Raw genomic sequence first — 20,726 nt, 5'->3', positions numbered from 1 at the left:
CGGAGACCACTGAGGACCGCAGCTTATCACTTATCATGTGCACCAGGCTGCCTGGGGAGAGAGCCACGGCCGCTATCAGCTCACAGAGTCCCTCCATGCCATGAGTTTGGAGGGTGGATTAAGGATGTAATTACTGGGGAATCCAGCAGCAGAGAAATCCAAAAGCTCTCATCCATCTCTCTATGTACTTGACTTAAACCTGAGCTGTGACTGGTCCTCCCAGGCCATGTCTTGACTTTTGTGAGAGGCAAAGCTCCCACAGCCAAAATAGACCTGCTAACAGTCTCCCAGGAGAGAGTTAATCTGGGTCTCCTCTTTCTTGACTAGGGTCTCCCAGAACCAGCCTAGCGAGAGCTGGTCCCATGCAGAGCCAGCCCCCTGTACCTCCCAGGATGGGAGTAGACCCAGATCAGAGGAGGGTTTTGGTGTCTGTATTTGATTTAATAGCAGTGTGTACCTCTTTCTAATAGGAATTCTATTAACAGTCATCTTGTCAGGTTTTTTTCTACTTACACAATCATTTTCCTTTTTATAGCCATAACAGCTGTCTTCTAGAAAATACATACTTTGTAGTTTGAACCATGAACCCCCAGCTCAGTATAAAACGTAGCCTTGACCCCGAAGACAGCCAATGAGATCTGGTTTCAAGCTATAGGCCACAGATATTTTTTTTTTTAGTGCCTGTCTAGTCAGCATTGGAGAAGGAAATGGCAACCCGCTCCATTGTTCTTGCCTGGAAAATTCCAGGGACCGGGGAGCCTGGTGGGCTGCCGTCAATGGGGTCGCACAGAGTCGGACACGACTGAAGCGACTTAGCAGCAGCAGCAGCAGCAGTCAGCATTAGTTATTCACTGGTGAAAAGTGTTAGTTGCTCAGTCATATCCAACTCTTTGCAGCTCCATGGACTGCAGCCCACCAGGTTGCTCTGTCCAGGCAAAAATATTGGAGTGGGTAGACATTCCCTTCTCCAGGGGATCTTCCCGACCCAGGGATCAAACCTGGGTCTCCTGCATTGCAGACAGACTCTACTGTCTGAGCCACCAGTATTTCCCAATATTGGAATTCAAAAGCATGACACTGAAACAGATGTGTTCAGAATCGAAGATGGGTTAGTTCATTGTAAGTGCTACTTACTGAAATGGGGTAACATTTAGAATATTTAATACATATGAATGATTGCTACACTGATTGTCAGATAGTTACATGAAGTGTTCTCAGCTTAAGCTCAGAGCAAGTCTCTGTTGTAACCAGCTAGTTTTGCCAGTGGAAGCAGTATCCTCTGTAAGCACAGTTTATATACATTATTTCACTTGAACAACTGTTCTTTAAAAGAGGAATTGCTCCCATTTTGCAGATGGACACAGAGGCTCAAGGAGGCTACTCCTCTGAACTAAGATTTGAACCCAGAGCCCTTTGTCTCCAAAGCCCAGCCCTCAAACGCTCCATTACACAGCTTTGCTCTCTGCTGCCAAGTCCTCACTGCACTTGGTAGAGACAGCGGGGGAAGGCAGTGCTTTCCTAAGCCCTGCAGATGCTCGGCTCACCCCAGCACGCTCAGGCAACCAGGCTAGGTTTCCCTCATCAGACGTGGTGACCACTCTGTATTGTGATGAACGCAGACACACACACACTGGCCTGGAATGGCACCTGTGTATGAAATCCTTAGGATACAAGCTAAGAATTAGAATCAGTGCTGTTTATCTTATCCTCTTTGCATCCAGCAAGAGAGAGAGAATAAGGTGAGAGCAGACGGAAGACGGAGGAGAGAACACTGTCAGATCACACGATGAGACGGCCCTATGTGTAAAGACACTGGTGGGAAGCTTAGAGTAGCTTTCTGAAAATACGTGTCTAGAGGGAAGAAGGGGCTTCCGGGGTCCTGGTAAGGCAGCTGCCACCGTGGCTAGAGTGTCTTTGGGACACTTGTTTATACATAGTCCATCCTCGCCTTACACAGTCAGCACTAGGGGTGGCAGTCTTCTCGAAATAAGCAGGTGGTGAGGTGCTGGCATCTGGATCAACAACCAGTCCAGTATCTGTGGGCGGAGTGTCATCTGGAGGGCAGACTTTTTGGAATTCCAAAGAACATCTTCTGGCATGGAGACTCGTGTCTAGGACAGACTCAGAGGAACAGGCTGGGCTGGGCTTTGTCCCAAAGTCATGGCCCCCTGGGATCAGCAGGCCTGAGTCAGGGAACTGGAGACACCATGGCTGATGCTGAAGCTCGGTCTTCCTGTTGAAACGAAGATGTGAACACAAACTCAGACTTTGTCCCCCAGAGCAGCACCTTTGCTCACGCCCTTAAGAAGACATTACAGGAGACTTCCCTGGTGGTCCAACAGTTAAGAATCTGCCTTGAAATGCAGGGGTCGCGGGTTTGATCCCTGATGGGGGGACCAAGACCCCACATGCCATGGAACAGCTAAGCTCAAGCTCCGCAACTACTGAGCCCACACGCCGCAACTGGAGAGAAGCCTGTGTACCACAACAAAAGATCCCACGTGAGCCACAAAGATCCTGAGTGCTGCAGCAAAGACCTCATGCAGCATTTTTTTTTTTTTTAAAGAATTTTACTCCGAATGCCAAATCCTGGAAGGAGTTGGACTCCTGATTATTTTCTTTAGATCTAGAATTTCTCCTAAAGCCCTTGAGTCATACTTGGTTTCCCTATAGTCAGACTCCCTGAGCAATGACCTCGCCCTTAGGCAGAAGGGGGCACACCCTAAGGTGCCAGTGTCCCCTGCCCACCGCGGACCCCCCATTTCCTGGGGGAAGTTTCCTGGGCTTGGCCGAGCTGGACAAAGCCTTGCTGGCCTGAAAGTCGCAAGCTCAGAGGACCAGCAGTGCCATCTTGTGGGAGAGTTCTCAAAGCGCCTGACATCAGGCCGAAGGAGGGAGGCAACCTGGACTGCCAAGCCTTGAAGAGAGAGACAAAGCAATGCCTGGGTACAGTCAAGTGTGAGGGCTCCCTCTGGTCAACAGGCATGCTCATTAGGATTTTGGTGTCCAGAAGATTAATAACTTTAATAAGCGAATGCCAAGCCAGAAGATATTTCAAGAATTAACAGTGGCCAGGAAGGATTTTTGCTTGCCTTCCACTTACGAGGAAATCTATTCAACATCGCCCCAGGTATATATTTCTCAGTAAACTCTGTGCGTCACAGACTATAGCCACAGCTTCAGCTTCTGGACCACCTCAAGGCTCAGTCCTCCCAGCAAGGACATGGCTTTTCCCAGGAGTCCGTCACAGGATCTGAGCCCAAACTGGCCCACCTCCGTCACTAAGAGATGAGAGGCTTGGACCCCAGGCACTCTGCTGATGACAGCAGATGAAGCCTTCCTGTTACACACGTGTGTGCACACGCTCACACTCAGATCTCAGCCTAAACTCCACCTCTCAAGGTCTGCTCCGGCTTCCTTCTACACAGTACCCCACCCCAGCCACCCGCACCCCGCACCCAGGTGTTAGCCGCTTGTCAGAAAATGAAATTGAGACTCTGATGCAGCTTTCTGGGTCCAAGTGTTCATCAGAACTCTGCTGCCTGATTCCCAGGCAGCTTTGACTTTTAGGGAGATTTTAAGAGTACAGTCCCTTTCTGAGCACTCACATGCTTTCTCACCGGGAAGGGCGGGAGCATCACGTGATGATGGCTCCCAGGTCCTCACGTAGCCGACTTGACGGTGCTTCTGCCACCACTACCGGCGTCTGCACCAGCTTCCTTGCCAGCTTGCTTCCTGTGCTGTGACCACAGCTGTGGGTGGACGAGGAGCGGGTGGACCGGGTGGAGCCGCCCGCGGCAGGGCAGCTGCCCCACCATAAGTTCAAGTGGCCTCATCACTGTCCGGGCTTTCTTCCAGTCTTCCTTGGGCTGGGAAAGTAACAAGCAGGGCGTTCCAACCGGGTCAAACAGGAATCAGATAGACTGAGGACCCAGAGGGCTTTTTTCCTTCAAGTCCATGGTTTGGTGACATCTGTGTATGTTTCTCAGATCCTCTTTTTGCTTACCTGGAAGCTTCTCTGTCCCGGATCAGCAGGGTTATTCTACACGGCCAGGGGATCTGAAGATGAGACAGATCTGAACCAGCTGTGAATCAGCAGTGGAGACATAGAAGGGCTCGGGATGTCCTCGTCACCCCAGCACCTACCATTTGCAGAGTACTTGCTGTGTGCCAAGCAGCGTGTGTATGTGTAGCACCTGGTGAGAGAAGGTCCACTGACACCCATTCTACAGATGAGGAAACTGAGCCTCAGAAGGTCAGATGCTAGCCCACCCACCAATGACTGGCAAAGTTGGGATGGTCTGACATCAGAACCCACACTCAGCTGGCATCCACCTGCCACCGTCCTCTGGGCCTCCTTCTTAGACCGTGTAGACTGCATTTTGACTCAATGGATAGTTTGAAACCAAGCTTTGCTCCTGAAGCTTGGGACCTGATGTGGGCAGTGGTAGGGCCCGTGAACCAACACAGAGCACGGAGCTGAGGGCTCCAGGCCTGCGTCCTCCAGGCTGTGCTTTCAAGGACCACGAACAAAGTTCAGCCTCTTCAGCCGCTGCGCCTTCACCTATAACAGAGGGAAACACCTGCTGAAGAGCATCAGATGTATTAATAACTTATTTGGAAGTGCTCCGTGCCCTAGTTAAGTGCTAGAGACATAGATGATGGTTTTCAAGGAAAAAGAGTCTGCTACCAAGTCAGAAAGGAAGTGCTAAGGCTGACTGAATACCTTGTACTGTCTGCCTGGATAATGGATCCTCTGACTGCATGTAGATTACTTACTTTACAAATCTGCATCTCTAAATCATGTGTAAAATCCAGAATCTAAAAACAGAGGCTGTTCCCTGACCCAGTTCTCAGCCCTGAAATGAGGGCAACAGGCTAACGCTCTGGGCTGCCCTTGCTCCAAGTCTGGCTCAGAGTCCTTATCCACCATGCAGGCATCAGGTGACTTACTGGACCTCTCTGATGTACTGTCCCCTCACCCATAAAACGGACTTCCCAGGTGGCTCAGCAGGTAAAGATTCCATCTGCATTCCAGGAGACCCGGGTTCGATCCCGGGATCGGGCAGATCCCTCTGGAAAAGGAAATGGCAACCCACTCCAGGATTGTCGCCTGGGAAATCCCATGGTCAGAGGAGCCTGGTGGTCTACAGTCCATGGGGTCATAAAGAGTCGGACACGACTAAGCACCTAACACATATTGACAGGTGGATACTGGAAACCACATGCATCAAACATTTGGCAGCTACACAGGCCAAGTGTGAGAGAGCTGTGGTTTCTGCTGATGTATGGGAGCGTTGCTGCTGCTGCTGCTGCTGCTGCTAAGTCACTTCAGTCGTGTCTGACTTTGTGTGACCCCATAGACAGCAGCCCACCAGGCTCCTCTGTCCCTGGGATTCTCCAAGCAAGAATACCGGAGTGGATTGCCATTTCCTTCTCCAACGCATGCATGCATGCTAAGTCGCTTCAGTCGTGTCTGACTTTGTGCGACCCCATGGACAGCAGCCCACCAGGCTCCTCTGTCCACGGGATTCTCCAGGCAAGAATGCTGGAGCAGAATGCCTTTTCCATGGGACAGTTACAGGGGCTCTAATTCCCGCTAATTCCATCAGGTTTGTGGTTCCTTTAAATTTAAATAAATATGGTTTTCAAAGACTGAAAAGGCCTAAGGATGTGGGGAGGGCAGGAACGATATCTTTCACTGTCTCTGTTTCGTGAAAGTAATGTTACTTCTTCAAACCAACATCTGTCAGAATGATTCTCATCAGATTAAATAAATCCTCAAAGCCGCTCTCACAGTTTATAGAATCTTGGAAATGTAGGTTATGCTTCACGTGGAACCCTAATGGAATTTAAACAAGTGTGTTATGGCAAGCACAGCTTCGAGAGCACACACTTTACTGCGGTTTGTGAATTTAAGCTACCATGTCTCAAGGAGTTTAGAGAGGGCCTTTACTACAGGAAGGTAATAGACAATCCCTGACCAGTTTGAGATGCTATTAATTGAAGATGGAAAAGACCAAGTCTGATGAAAACCAGCACTGCACACACACTCTGCCAAACAGACGTGTGAAAACAGAGGTCACTCTTAGATAAGACACGAGGGGCTAGCCTTCAGTCGGTCACCTTTGCACTGGCAGTTGCCATGTGTCCTTATGGCCGGTTATGGCCTTTACAGTGTTTTAGAGGAGAGAGGACTTTGTTGGGGGCAGTGGATTTTATGCTATAAAGATCTTGAATGATCAGTACAGATTTTTATTATTCCCTGCCATAAGAAAGCTTATTCTTAAAATTAGTTGCTAAATCTAAGCACAATGAAATATCACATCACACCCACTGGGCTGGCTTCTATCAAAAAATAAAATAATTAGTGCTGAGGGGACTTCCCTGGTGGTCCAGTGGCTAAGGCTCTGAGCTCCCAAAGCAAGGAACCCAGGTTTGATCCTTAGTCAGAGATCTAACCAGTCAATCCTAAAGAAAGTCAACCCTGAGTATTCATTGGAAGGACTGATGCTGAAGCTGAAGCTCCAATACTTTGGCCACCTGATGTGAAGAGCTGACTCATTTGAAAAGACCCTGATGCTGGGAAAGACTGAAGGTGGGAGGAGAAGGGGACGACAGAGGATGAGATGGCTATATGGCATCACCAACTTGATGGACATGAATTTGAGTAAACTCCAGGAGGTGGTGATAGACAGGGATGCCTAGCGTGCTGCAGTCCATGGGGTCACAAAGAGTCAGACACAACTGAGCAACTCAACGGAACTTCCGATGTAAACAGCGAACTTTCTGAATGCTGGGACTTTTGCCTGCAGCAAAAGAAAGCTAAAACGAGTGATTTCCTTCCAGGGTGGTGCGGCAGAGCTGGTGGGAGGTGGGCTGGGCAGCTCAGGGGTGACGATTCCACTCTGTCTTCCCACAGGACCAGCCTTAAGCCAAGCCACCCGGTTCCGAGAGCTGCCCTCAACCCACTGTCCACCCTGACTGGCCGGCCTTGCATTCACCTAATGGCTTCTGGGTCCCCTTATCTCTCATTGAAACATTTCAGAGGCGTGCATATCTGTGTACTACCTGGAACTGTGTTCTGATGCTTCTAATCTATGACACATCCAGTTATTTTTATAAAGGCATGTGTGTGAGTGCTAAGTAACCTCAGTCATGTCCGACTCTTGTGACCCCACGGATAGTAGCCTGCCAGGCTCCTCTGTCCGTGGGATTCTCCAGGCAAGAATACTGGAGTGGGTTACCATGCCCTCCTCCAGGGGATCTTTCCCACCCAAGGATTGAACCCATAGAAGAGTTTATAATATCATAGAAGTATGCTCACCAGAGGATGAGATGGTTGGATGGCATCACCGACTCAATGGACGTGAGTTTGGGTGAACTCCGGGAGTTGGTGATGGACAGGGGGCCCTGGCGTGCTGTGGTTCATGGAGTCGAAAAGAGTCAGACATGACTGAGTGACTGAACTGAACTGAACTGATGCTCACCAGATGCTAACTGCAGAATGCAGACTACAAAACAAGGTGACTCTTTTGGTAAGAAGAAAATTTAATAAGGAAACAAGTGCATCTCTCTATCCACAAAAAGGAAGGCTAGAAGGACATCCCACATGTTAACAGTAGTTCTCTCCAGGTAGAACTACAAGTGATTCTAATGTGCTTGGCTTGTTGCTTTTGAACAATGAACCTGTACTGCTTTCATCCTAAATCCTGTTCCCTCAGTATTGGTGACAGGGTGGGTCAGCTCAGTATGATGAAAGAGATTACAAAATAGCAAGAGCTCCACAAGGACCTTACTTTTTCTTTTTTTTATTATTTTTTGCTACACCATGGGACATGCAGGAACTTAGTTCCCTAAGACAGTGAAGTGAAAGTGTTAGTCTCTAAGTCTTGTCTGACTCTTTTGTGACCCCCATGGACTGTAGCCTGCCAGGCTCCTCTGTCCATGGGATTTCTCAGGCAACAATACTGGAGGGGTTTGCCATGCCCTCCTCTGGGGATCTTCCTGACTCAGGAATCGATCCCAAGTCTCCTGAATTGTGGGCAGATTCTTGACCGTCTGAGCCACCAGGGAATCCCCTCAGTTCCCTATCGAGGGATCAAACCCGTGCCACCTGCAGTGGAAGCATGGACCTTACATTTTTAATACTTGGCATCCCAGGAAGGCCAAGAGCTTTGCATCGATCAGCTCTGAGAATCTCACCTGTTAGAAGCTTCTGGAAGCCGAGGACTCTGGCAAGGGGAGTGCCTCACAGCCCAGAGGACTGGAGGCTCCTTGCCTGGAGTCTCCTGTTCTCCTGTGACCCTGCCCCTTCCCTGCTCCAGGGATCACCCAGGTCCACAGTCTGCTGAGACCCAAACCACTGGGCTTGCCCACAGTTAGCTGAAGTATTGCCCCAAAACAAAAAGAGTGCTTTTCAGCAACACGCCCTCTGTCTGCTTCAGCGTTCTCCCTGTCTGCCTGAGCTCAGCCTCAGGAGGAAGGGGACCCCCGGGTGTCCGGAGCATGGCGGCCATCCGGTCCATGTGATGAAATAAGGGCGGGGGCGTGCTCCTGCCTCCTTCCGGGGGCTCCTTGTGTCACGTGCTCACGAAGTCGGGCTCCCCGTGCACATCACCTGCGCGTTCCTCTGTGTGAGTCGTGGCGGCCCATGTCTTTTCCTTCTTGTCTTCCAGTCCACCCAAGCCGACCGTGTTTATCTCCGGAGTCATCGCCCGGGTAAGAGCCCTTTGGTCATTTCGGGGTCTTAGCACGCGATCTCCTGATCCCGCCTGTCTTTACTCCACCCCACTCATCCTCCCGGGAGCCAGGGGATGGGGAGGCTCTTAATTGCCCCCTGTCCACAGAAAGTGCTTCTGTGGTTAGGGACAGACTGGGTGGTGGCAGGAAGAGCCCATAGCGCCTGCCTGCCTCTCCTCCACCCTCTTCTGTCCTCTTTCTCTTTAGACTTGACCAGCGTCAGCAGCCTGTCCACAGGCCAACGGGTTTCTGGGGGATCTGTGAGCTGACAATGTTTTTACACTTATTAATGGTTGAAAAAATTTGAAATAAGAATTACACGGCAATACCTGTGAAGTGTTAGTCGCTAAGTCGGGTTCAGCTCTTTTGTGACCCCATGGACTATAGCCCACCAGACTCCTCTGTCCATGGGATTCAAAATGACCACAAGAACTGCTCTAGCAGAAGAAAGCCACCCAACACCCAAGCTTAGTTCTGAGTGAGTCATGTGGTACCTGACCCCTGGTGTGGGGGCAGAGATGGCGAGCTTTCTCATCTTCTGGGAGGTACATGGGTCTCTGTGCCCCTTTAAGCTCCCCAAAAAGCCTCAGGACCTCCCCCACAGTCCTAGGAGATGGGTTTCCACCTTCCAACAGGTTCTCCACTCCACCACCCACCCACTCGCACAGGGAAGCCAGAGAATGCTGGGTTTGGGTCTTGCTCATGAACTTATTCAGGCTTCCCTAGTGGCTCAGACAGTAAAGAATCCACCTGCAATGCAGGAGACACGTGTTCGATCCCTGGGTCAGGAAGATCCCCTGGAGGAAGGAAATGGCTCCCCTACTCCAGTATTCTTGCCTGGGGAATCCCATGGATGGAGGAGCCTGGTGGGCTACAGTCCATGGGGTCACAGAGTCAGACATGACTGGGCGACTGAGCAGACAGGCGTGCATGAACTCAACCAGCTGTCCACGGCTGATGAGCCAGTGCTTTAAACCAGTGCTTTCCGTGTCTTCCCACAGGGCGACAAGGACTTCCCCCCAGCAGCGGCCCAGGTGGCCCACCAGAAGCCCCACGCCTCCATAGACAGGCACCCCTCCCCGAGGACCCAGCACATCCAGCAACCTCGCAAGTGACCGGCGAGGACCCAGCGCCCTCACCAGGCACACCTCAGTTCCCCAACACTTGGTATTTCCTCTGGTGAAGAGAACTGGCATCTTCCTCAAAACACTGCCCCATTGGGAAATCTAAGACAAAGCAAAGCGCCCCTTCTTTTGTCTTCTATTTCCAGCTCTAAAACTAGAATCAGACCCCCAAACCTCACTTCCAGGGAGTCCTGGCTGATGTCATTCAAGGACCATCACGCCTCTCTCTGTGCCCTGAGCAGAACTTACCAAGACCTGAGTGAAGTGACATTGTTCCCAGTTTAGCTTCAGTTCTGGTTCATCAACTGCCCTGCCAGTGGTCTTAAAAATTAGCAGGCACAAATCTGGGAGGATTAGACTAAGGTCAGGGAAAGCTCAATCATTGTATGCTTTTTAGCAGTAGGACAATCAAATCTTAACACCTAGAGGGAAGAGAAAGAGATGAAGGCGTTAATTATAGAAAACTTGAGTAGGGAGGATACTTCAGTAGACAGCAGCATCACTGAATGTTCCTCCCTTGTGTGATGAGGGATCCGAGCACAGGTCGACCAAGCTCTCCCAGAAAAGCCAGAGAAGAGCCTACCACTTTGAAGAGGCTCTTTTATTCCAGGAGTCATCTGGCTGAAAAACGGAATACTTCCAGAATGAGATTTCTCAGTGTGGGTCCCAAGTCCTGCACGGCCCCACCATCCACACAGGCTCGCCAGGAAATCAAGGCGAACCTTCATTTTTTCGGTGATCACCTCGAGAACCGCTTTGGAGTTCTTGGAGTGATCCCCGACCAGGTGGAGGAATAGACACAGGGCTAATCCTGGTACGCGAGAGCAGAAGCATTGACCACAGGGAAAGGCCGAAGGGATGAAAACCTGCCTTTGCTCCCTGAGAGAAAAGTATAAGCATCACCCACCACTGGAGCTAGAAAAGCCTGTTTGTCAGCCAGCTGAAGTGTCAGAACAACCTCTGCCCTAGGGCACCGTTCACTTGGGCATCTCGGATTACCCAACGCTTTCTGCCCGGGTTTCCTGCCCAGAGCTGCCCTAGACTGCTTACTGCCTCACAGCAGTCGGGTGCCCTGCTTTTCTGAAAAGCAGTTGTTCAGATCTCCCGGAGCAAATGCTTTGGGAGCTGGTGTGGCCTGACTGTCCCACTTGCCAGGGCAGTATTTGCAGCAGGTCCACAATGGGGGCAGCAGGCACCCGCAGCCTTTCTGACACTTTCCAACTCCACGTCCACGATTGGTAAAGGTGACGCAGACCTAGCTTTTGCCCCTCTCTAAGGGAAAAGCCAGCCCTGCTTCACATCCTAAAGGCAATTTGGTTTCCCCTCTCATTGACTTCTGGAGCCAGAGTCTCACCCTCAAGGCAGTGCGTAGTCACATCATATATTTCTTAATCGCTGAGATGTTCCTATAAACAGAGGCTGGCTTTTGGAGATGCCAGCTGGGTGTGTGGCCTCCTCCTGGTGACCTCCTGGAGCCGGCATCGCTGAAGGATCCTGAGAGCAGGCAGCGCTGGGTCAGTCTGGACCGCTGCAGCCTCTGCTGCAGAGATGAAGGCTCATCCTTGGTACCGTGTAGTGCTGCAGCCAGAGCGCCGTGCTGTGCATTTCTCTTGTCCTGTTAGCTACATTTGTTATGTATCTGTGGGCTCCCGATCACTGAAAGCAAATTGTTCCCCTGAATGAATTTATCAATGGTTAACTTCAAGAATAATCATTCTAGTGAAGCTCCTGTGTGGTTTGTTTTCTCTTATATCTGAGATTGTTCTTTCTCATCTCGCTAGGGTTGCCAGATGGTTTCAAAAGAAATACGAACATGCAAAAATAAGGAGTATGTTCACAAATTGTTTCCCAGACACAAAGCCAAACTATTGGACACCTGGCACCTCGAGTCTAATCACCTCCTTTGAAATATCATAAAGTGGAAAAGCTTTAATACAGTGGATTAAAATGCACTCCTTGGGCCGAGCAGCTGGCCCTGTGCTTGGAACGTCCTTTGGGAACAGACTTGGGAAGAATGATTAGTAGGAAGCCCAAGGGTGGCTGTGAGCAGCGTTTGACAAATAAGACATTCACCTAATTTATCCAAAGATCCCCTGCAACCCTTATGAGCAGGATGAGAAAATAATCCTAATTATTAGCTTTGAGATCCAGAGTCAGACTACAGATGTGAGCTGGGAGGGACCCTGACCTGTTTTCACCCTAGAAGGACAGGGCAGCTTGGCAGCCCTGAGCCAGGGGAAGGCACGTACAACCAGAGTCTGTGTCCCCACCCCTGGCCTCCCCCCGGCCCCTGGTGTCACCTCTGGATGCTGCTGTTTGCATTCACACCTCCACCCCCCTTTCTAAGCTGAGGACAAAATGAGGGTGCACTGGGTAGAGTGTTGTTCTAGGTATATAACATTGACTTACCAGGCCACGTAGCCTTCTGAGAAATGTTTGTGTAGACATTTGTTAGGAGGAGGTTACCAAACACTTCCTATGACTCATTAGGGCCCAGACCCTCCACTTAGAGAATGCAGCCTACCTTCTTCCAAAGTCTGTATTGTCTTTCAAAATGACCTATGTCTAAGCAGACCTGAGAATGGCAAGAGCCTCAGGTCTTCCACCATTTATTACATATATCCAGTTACTATACGACTATGAAGGGCTTCCCTGGTGGCTCAGAGGGTAGAGAATTTGCCTGCAAAGCAGGAGACCCAGGTTCGATCCCTGGGGCAGGTAGATCCCCTGGAGGAGGGTTAGGCAACCCACTCCAGTATTCTTGGGCCTCCCTCTTGGCTGCAGGAGACCCAGGTTTGATCCCTGAGTCAGGAAGATCCCCTGGAGGAGGGCATGGCCACCCACTCCAGTATTATTGCCTGGAGAATCCCATGGACAGAGGGAGCCTGGCTGGCTACAGTTCATGGGGTCACAAAGAGTCAGACACGACTGAGTGACTAACATACACAAATAGAAATACCAAGCACACAACAAACGGGGCAGAATTGCCCTCCAGGGCATTCCACATTGTCACAAACATCATTGTCACCTGCATGTTAGTTGCCACCGTGACAAAGGACCCCAGGCTGGAAACAGTGGAAATGCATGAGCTCCTGGTCCTGGAGCCTAGAGGTCGGCAGGGCCGCCCCCCAGAAGCTGCAGGTGACTATCCTTGGCCTCGTCCACTTCTGGCGGCTGCTGGCAACGCCTAGTGATCATTGACTTGCAACACAAACCCGGTCTCTGCTTCTGTTGTCACTGGACCAGAGCCACCCCCATCCAGTGTGAAAAGTGGAAGCGTTAGTCATTTAGTCGTGTCCTACTCTTTGCCACTCCATGGACTGTAGCCCGCCAGGCTCCTCTGTCCACGGGGTTCTCCAGGCAAGAACACTGAGGTGGGTTGCCATGCCCTCCTCCAGGGGATCTTCCCGATCCAGGGTTGGACCCATGTCTCCTGCATTGCAGGCAGATTCCTCACCATCTTAGCCACCAGGGAAGCCCACCTAGATGACCTCACCTCAACAGATCAGATCTGCAAGAAGCCTAATTCCAAATAAGAGCGTGTTCATGGCCCCTGGGAATCAGGACCTGAACTATCTTCTCTGGGGGACACTTTAATTCAGGACCTCACCCACATGATGAAAAGCCAGAAACCCTGCTCCTACCTCACGCTGTTGGAATAGCTGTTCATTTGGTCAATTGCTTTCCTGAGCTTTACTATGAGAAAGTTTTGCCCACCACAGATTTTGTTACAGTGTTGCTCGTCACAGAGCAGCCAAAGCAAATGGAGACAGTGAGATACCCGTTCACACCCATGGAGATGGCCGGGGGGGGCCGGGGGGAGGGATGACGGACAGGGAAGAGAGCAAGGCAGAAGTGCCAAGGGATGAGTGACCCAGGCCATGGGGGGGCCGTCCAGCCCCAGTTCTAGTAGCTCCTGAGATCGCAGCTCTCTGCTGCATGCATCCTCAGGTCAGAGTCACTGTGTCCCAATAGCACACATCCTATCTTCTGTAAGAGTGCTCCATGGGTGGTAGTCAGCCCATTTCACAGATGGGAAGACTGAGACTGAAGCTCAGTGCCCAGGGTCAAAAGCCACTGTTGGCCAACACTGGTCCAGGGAAGATACACAAATGGCCAATAGGCACCCAAGAAATGCTCGAGATCATCAGTCACCAGAGAAATGCAAATCGAGTCAGTGAGATACCTGTTCATACCCACGGAGATGGCAGGGATCAAAAGTCCAAATAATAAGCCTTGATGAAGACGTGAGGAAATTAGACCCATGCACAGTGACTCATACAGAGAATGAAAAACGGTGAGGACACCTAGGAAAACAGGCTGACAGTTCCTCAAAAATTAAACAGAGTTACTGTGTTACCCAGCATGTCTATTCCTTGGTATATACCCCAAATAAATGAAACCACATGTCTGTGCAAGAATTTGTACACAGATGTTTAGGGTAGCATTATACATAACAGCCAAAAGGTAGAAACAACCCAAATAGGTCCATCAGCTGAGGACTGAATACATAAAATGTTATATACACACATACACACACACACACGGAATATTACTCCATTGTAAATATCGTTCCATTATTTGGTCATACAAACGAATGCAATACTGATCTATGGGACAATATGAGTGAACCTTGAGAATTTTATGCTCAGTGAAAGAAGCCAGTCACAAAAGACCAGGTATCATAGGATTCCATTTACATGAAATGTCCACAATAGGGAAATATCTAGAGACGGTGACTGCACAGGGCTTGGGGTCGGGGGGCAGGCAGGATACAGGGGTGAGAGCTTAAGCAGACGGATTCTTTCTGAAGTGATGGAAATGTCCTGAAATCAACTGAGGATGGACCTAGAGGCTGTCACATACAGCGAGGTAAGTCAGAAAGAGAAAAACAAATGGTGCACGTTAATGCATATATGTGGAATCTAGAAAAATGGTATGAAAGTGAAGTCGCTCAGTCGTGTCCGACTCTTTGCGACCCTGTGGATGGTAGCCTACCAGGCTCCTCCGTTCATGGGATTTTCCAGGCAAGAGTACTGGAGTGGGTTCAGTTCAGTTCAGTTCAGTCACTCAGTCGTGTCCGACTCTTTGCGACCCCATGAATTGCAGCACGCCAGGCCTCCCTGTCCATCACCATCTCCCGGAGTTCACTCAGACTCACGTCCATTGAGTCTGTGATACCATCCAGCCATCTCATCCTCTGTCGTCCCCTTCTCCTCCTGCCCCCAGTCCCTCCCAGCATCACTCTTTTCCAATGAGTCAACTCTTCACATGAGGTGGCCAAAGTACTGGAGTTTCAGCTTTAGCATCATTCCTTCTAAAGAAATCCCAGGGCTGATCTCCTTCAGATTGGACTGGTTGGATCTCCTTGCAGTCCAAGGGACTCTCAGGAGTCTTCTCCAACACCACACTTCAAAAGCATCAATTGGAGTGGGTTACCATTTCCTTTTCCTTTTGATGAAAGTGGATCTTCCCAACCCAGGGATCAAACCTGGGTCTCCTGCATTGTAGGCAGACGCCTTACCATCTGAGCCACCAGGGGAAAAAAAGGGTATGGATGATCTTATTTGCAAAACAGAAATATATAGACAGACAAATATATGGCCACCAAGGAGGGGAAAGGAGTTGGGGTGGGAGGCGTTGGGAGGTTGGCATTGACATGTACGCACTACTGATACTGCGTAGAAAGCAGGTTACTAATGAGAACGGCACCGTAAGGTGCAGCGGCCTCTCCTCAGTGCTCGGTGTCCGTTAGTCGCCCAGTTGCGTCCAACTCTTTACGCCCCCGGGGACTGCAGCCCTTCAGTCTCCCTTGTCCACTCTGTGCTCCGCGGTGACCTGAATGGGAAGAAAATCCAAGAGAGAGGATATGTGGACAAGTGCGGCTGATTCACTTTGCTGTACAGTAGAAACTAACACAATATCGTAAAGCAACTATACTCCAGGAAGAATTAATTTTAAAAATCTACTGAGAGGATGCTTGCATGTGTCTGTGACTACGATAGACCCATGGACTCAGACTCCTTTCAGGGTCCTTAAGGAAGGTACCAGTCAGAGCAGACATACCAGTAATTGTAAGGTGATGAATAGGGGGCTTCCCTGGTGGCCGGGAGAAATATCAATAACCTCAGATATGCAGAAGACACCACCCTTATGGCAGAAAGTGAAGAGGAACTAAAAAGCCTCTTGATGAAAGTGAAAGACGAGAGTGAAAAAGTTGGCTTAAAGCTCAACATTCAGAAAACGAAGATCATGGCATCCAGTCCCATCACTTCATGGGAAATCGATGGGGAAACAGTGGAAACAGTGTCAGACTTTATTTTGGGGGCTCCAAAATCACTGCAGATGGTGACTGCAGCCATGAAATTAAAAGACGCTTACTCCTTGGAAGAAAAGTTATGACCAACCTAGATAGCATATTGAAAAGCAGAGACATTACTTTGCCAACAAAGGTCCGTCTAGTCAAGGCTATGGTTTTTCCAGTGGTCATGTATGGATGTGAGAGTTGGACTGTAAAGAAAGCTGAGCACCGAAGAATTGATGCTTTTGAACTGTGGTGTTGGAGAAGACTCTTGAGAGTCCCTTGGACTGCAAGGAGATCCAACCAGTCCATTCTGAAGGAGATCAGCCCTGAGATTTCTTTGGAAGGAATGATGCTAAAGCTGAAACTCCAGTACTTTGGCCACCTCATGCGAAGAGTTGACTCATTGGAAAAGACTCTGATGCTGGGAGGGACTGGGGGCAGGAGGAGAAGGGGATGACAGAGGATGAGATGGCTGGATGGCATCACGGACTCAATGGACGTGAGTCTGAGTGAACTCCAGGAGTTGGTGATGGACAGGGAGGCCTGGTGTGCTGCGATTCATGGGGTCACAAAGAGTTGGATGCAACTGAACTGAACCTAACTGAACTGGTGGCTCAGCTGGTAAGGAAACTGCCTGCAACGCCTGAGACCTGGGTTCGATCCCTGGGTTGGGAAGATCCCCTGGAGAAGGGAAAGGCTACCCTCTCCAGTATTCTGGCCTGGAGAGTTCCCATGGACTGTATAGTCCATGGGGTCACAAAGAGTCAGACACGACTGAGCGACCTTCACTTTCGATGGGGGGCTTGAGGAAAGGGTTAGGGTGGTTGGCTTCGCATTGGGGCAGGCTCACACCTGCCTAGTTCCAACCTGGCCCCTGTTGGGGTGAGAAGTTTCTCAATCAGCATCTCTGGATCTCAGTCCTTCACCTGTCTAATTGGGCCACTGTGTACTCAGAGTTTGGTAAAAGATGAAAAGAAAATTGCAGGCATTAACCCCCTGGTTAATAGGAAAACCAGTTTCGGTAGAACAGGGCTTCCAACATGGACAGCACGCTGGAACTGTGCAATGCTGAATTTGTGGGTTAGCAGGGAGAGAAGATTCCAGAAGGAGATGGTTGGCTCAGAGCCACTCTAGACGCTGTGCGGGAGCAGCAGTGAGGAAACACGGAGGAGACTGGAGGCACAGCAAGTGACCCGTGGAGCAGGGATGGGCACCCTGGGACCAAAGGACCCCCTGGGGATCCCGTGTGACCCCGAGATCGACCAGGCTAACTTCTACTCCGGCTCCTGCATGCTATGCCCCAGTCTCTGTTGGGGCTCATGTCACCCCAGTACAAAGCTCAGCCCTTGAATGGTTTCAGCAAGAAATGCACTTGTAACTTACAGGTGTTACTGGAGGGAGTCCAGCCCTGGGAGGTACCGGAGGGGAACATGCCATCTTCCAGTGCCTCCAGCTTGCCCATCTGCCGCCGCTGGAGCCTGAGACCCACCCGGGGCACCAAGAAACAGACACCCTTGTGCCAAGTTCCCGCTGGGCCTCTGCTCCCTGGCCTGACCTGGGAAGACCAGTTCGCTTTTGGGCACTTGCCCTCCTAAAGGAATTAGAAGCCCTGGGACAGTTCCTGTCTGGGGCCAGAGAAAGGAACTTGGGTTTGTTCTCAGGTCCATGTCTGTGGCATCGATGCCTGTCTGCTTCAGAGGACAGTCAGCGGCATCCTCAAACCAGGGTCAGGGTCAGCACCCCCGACGAAGTCCCAAAGGGGAGGTGCGCCCTCAGAGTCCATGTCCCTCCTCCCCCAGCTGGGCAGCTGAGTTTTCTTCTCTGGGCTCAGCTTCATCACCAGCAAGAGGAAGCCTCCAGAACCTCCCCAAGGCTGTGTGAGCACGCTGTCTATGTTCATTTATCATCATTATTGTGGTGGTTGTTAATTGACGATGCAAGACCAGAGACATCGTGAGAGTCTGCCCAATTAAAGCCAATGCCAGGAGGGAGCTGAAGAGCAGGTGCGAAGGCAACCAGGCTCTGAGATGAGCGTTTTGAATCTGCTCGGAGGTTACACTGCCGAAAGCTGACTCAAGTGTGCACCAGCCTGGAACCATCCTGCTCCCAGACCCAGTCCTGGCTCTCCCACAAGCCAGCAGCTCACGTGTGCTCAGGAGCAAGGCTGCAGGTATGACAGCCCATGCCGACAGGGAGGGACCACCTGACCCCAGTGGGCACCGGGCTCAGGCACCCTGAGAAAGGGCAGGACTCAAGGGAGAGCCTGCAGGGTCGGAGACACCGCCAGACCCAAAGTGTTTTTAATTAATGAATTCTTTTTTAAATGTCTGCCTCCTACCTCAGCAGCCTGTGGGATTCTTCTGTAACCCTGCAGCTTTTTCTAACTTCACAGCTGCTGTGCTGGTTACATGCTTCCTTCTACAAACCCCAAAGTAAACTTTTCTTCCCCAAGAGTTGGCATCCTTCTGCCTCTGCAGTGTAAAAATGAAAACAAAACAAACAAAAAAATAAAAAACCAGGCATTTCATAATCCTCCCAGGAGACATCTATAGCCATATGCTCCTGAAGAACAGAGAGCGGAGTGAGTGGGTGGTGGCGGTTAACCAGAAAGTTTTGTGTACTTGAAATATCCTCAATTGTTGTATTAGCTGAGGTTCTCCAGGGAAACAGCGCCAGCAGATAGGTGACAGATAGACAGATGATAGATAGACGATAGACAGGAAGAACAGATATATACAAACATATAGATGGTACATGGATAGACAGAATAGATATAAAGAAATAGGTACATGATAGATTGATAAATAGAATAGATACAAATAAATATGTAGATGATGGAGGATAGATAGAATAGACATAAAGAAATAGATGATAGATAGATGGATCTGTTCAGTTCAGTTGCTCAGTCGTGTCCAACTCTTTGCAGTCCTGTGGACTGCAGCACGATAGATGGATAGAAAAAGAGATTTAAGGAACTGGCTCATGTGACTCTGGAGGCCCATGCTCACTGAGTGCTCAGTCGCTCAGTCGTGTCCAACTCTTTGCAACCCGGTGGACTGTAGCCCACTAGGCTCCTCTGTCCGGGGGATTCTCCAGGCAAGAATACTAGAGGGGTTGCCATTTCCTTCTCCAGGGGATCTTCTCGACCCAGGGATTGGATGCATGTCTCCTGAATTGTCAGATGAATTCTTCACCACTGAGCCACCTGGGAAGTCCCATGTGGAGGTTCATGAGTCCAAAATCTTCAGGGTGGGCCAGCAGGCTGGAGACCCAGAGAAGAGCCAACACAATTCAAGTCCAAGAGCATTCTGCTGGGAGAATTCTCTCTTCTCTGGGAAGGACAATCTTGAGTTCTATTCAAGCCCACACACATTATGAAAGGTAACCTGCTTCACTCAGGAGTCCACTGGTTTAAATGTGAATCTCAACCAAAACTACCCTCATAAAAACATCCAGCATATCTGACCAAATATCTAGGCATTGTGGCCCAGTCAAGTTGACACATAAAATAGACCATCACAGGAGTTCATGGTAGTTCATTTTTCTTGGAATTCTTGGAGCATCATAGATCTGTTTTTACTTTGACCATGTGGCACCCTCATGACCTTCTATCTAACATTGAACTTGCTCTTCTGAACAGACATTCTAAAATTCAATTAAGGGCATGCACGACAAGAGAAAATAATTTTTCCCTCATCTTCCCACTTAATCTTAAATATTATTATAAATCCAACTGCCATGCTTTTAAAAAAATCCAATTTGTCAACCGGAAAAGACCCCACATGATCTGCTATAATGACCTGTTATAGTCTGGAGAAGATTTAGGACTCTATCCAGAAGCCCTGAGTGAGCTTTTTGATTACATTTCAGCATTGTCATTCTGTGCTGGTGAGGGTCACCTAAAAGAGAGTTCAACATTTTGTAGCACAAGGGCTCAGCTTCTGTGCAAATTAACCAGAAACCTGCTTGGGTCTTTCTTTGAAAAGAGATGTATTGAAGGCTTTAGAGTATTAGTAAGGGTTTTCATTATCTCAAGGGCAGTGGTTTTCACGGAGGGAGTGGGCAGTGTCAGCCCCAGAGAACATTGGGTGGTGTCTGATGACATATTTGGTTGTCACAACAGGGGACTGGAGAGGAAGCGGGGATGCTAGCAGCTGAATCTTGTAGGTAGAGGCCAAGGATGCTCATAAAAGTCCTTTGATATTCAGGACAGCCCCTGAAACAGTCTCCAGACCAAGCATCAGCAATATGGAGGCTGGGGAACCCTGTTTATTGTGTTCTTGTTGTTGTTCAGTTGCTAAGTCATGTCCAACTCTTAGCAACCCCACGGGCTGCAGCAGCCAGACTTCCCTGTCCATCACCATCTCCCGGAGTTTGCTCAAACTCATGTCCATTGAGTCGGTGATCTGTTCTTATAGTAATACAAGTAAACAATAAAAGGCAAATTCCCCTCATCCTGGAATCATGAGGGGGGAAAAAAAGTTACATGTGTGTCAGAGCCAGAGCACGTTTTGTGGAAGAAGCTGAAGTAACTCAAGCTTGTATGCTTTTCAGTC

General features: G+C 49.8%; 1 protein-coding gene across 1 annotated transcript in view; it reads left to right on the top strand.

Moving 5' to 3' along the window:
• LOC120879498 (death associated protein) overlaps positions 1 to 11,591 on the top strand; it is a 64,994-nt gene extending 53,403 nt beyond the window's left edge. Inside the window, exons 3-4 of the mRNA XM_040262514.1 lie at positions 8,679 to 8,721; positions 9,744 to 11,591. Of these exons, the coding sequence (XP_040118448.1) occupies positions 8,679 to 8,721; positions 9,744 to 9,857 (157 nt within the window). The 3' untranslated portion in view covers positions 9,858 to 11,591. The remainder of the gene's footprint in view (positions 1 to 8,678; positions 8,722 to 9,743) is intronic.
• Positions 11,592 to 20,726: the final 9,135 nt, after the last annotated feature.

The sequence above is a fragment of the Oryx dammah genome, unplaced genomic scaffold (assembly GCF_014754425.2).
Source record: "Oryx dammah isolate SB20612 unplaced genomic scaffold, SCBI_Odam_1.1 HiC_scaffold_20, whole genome shotgun sequence".
Classification (NCBI taxonomy): domain Eukaryota; kingdom Metazoa; phylum Chordata; class Mammalia; order Artiodactyla; family Bovidae; genus Oryx; species Oryx dammah.
Note: the sequence above shows the minus strand (reverse complement) of the source record. Positions and strands in the feature narration are given on the sequence as shown.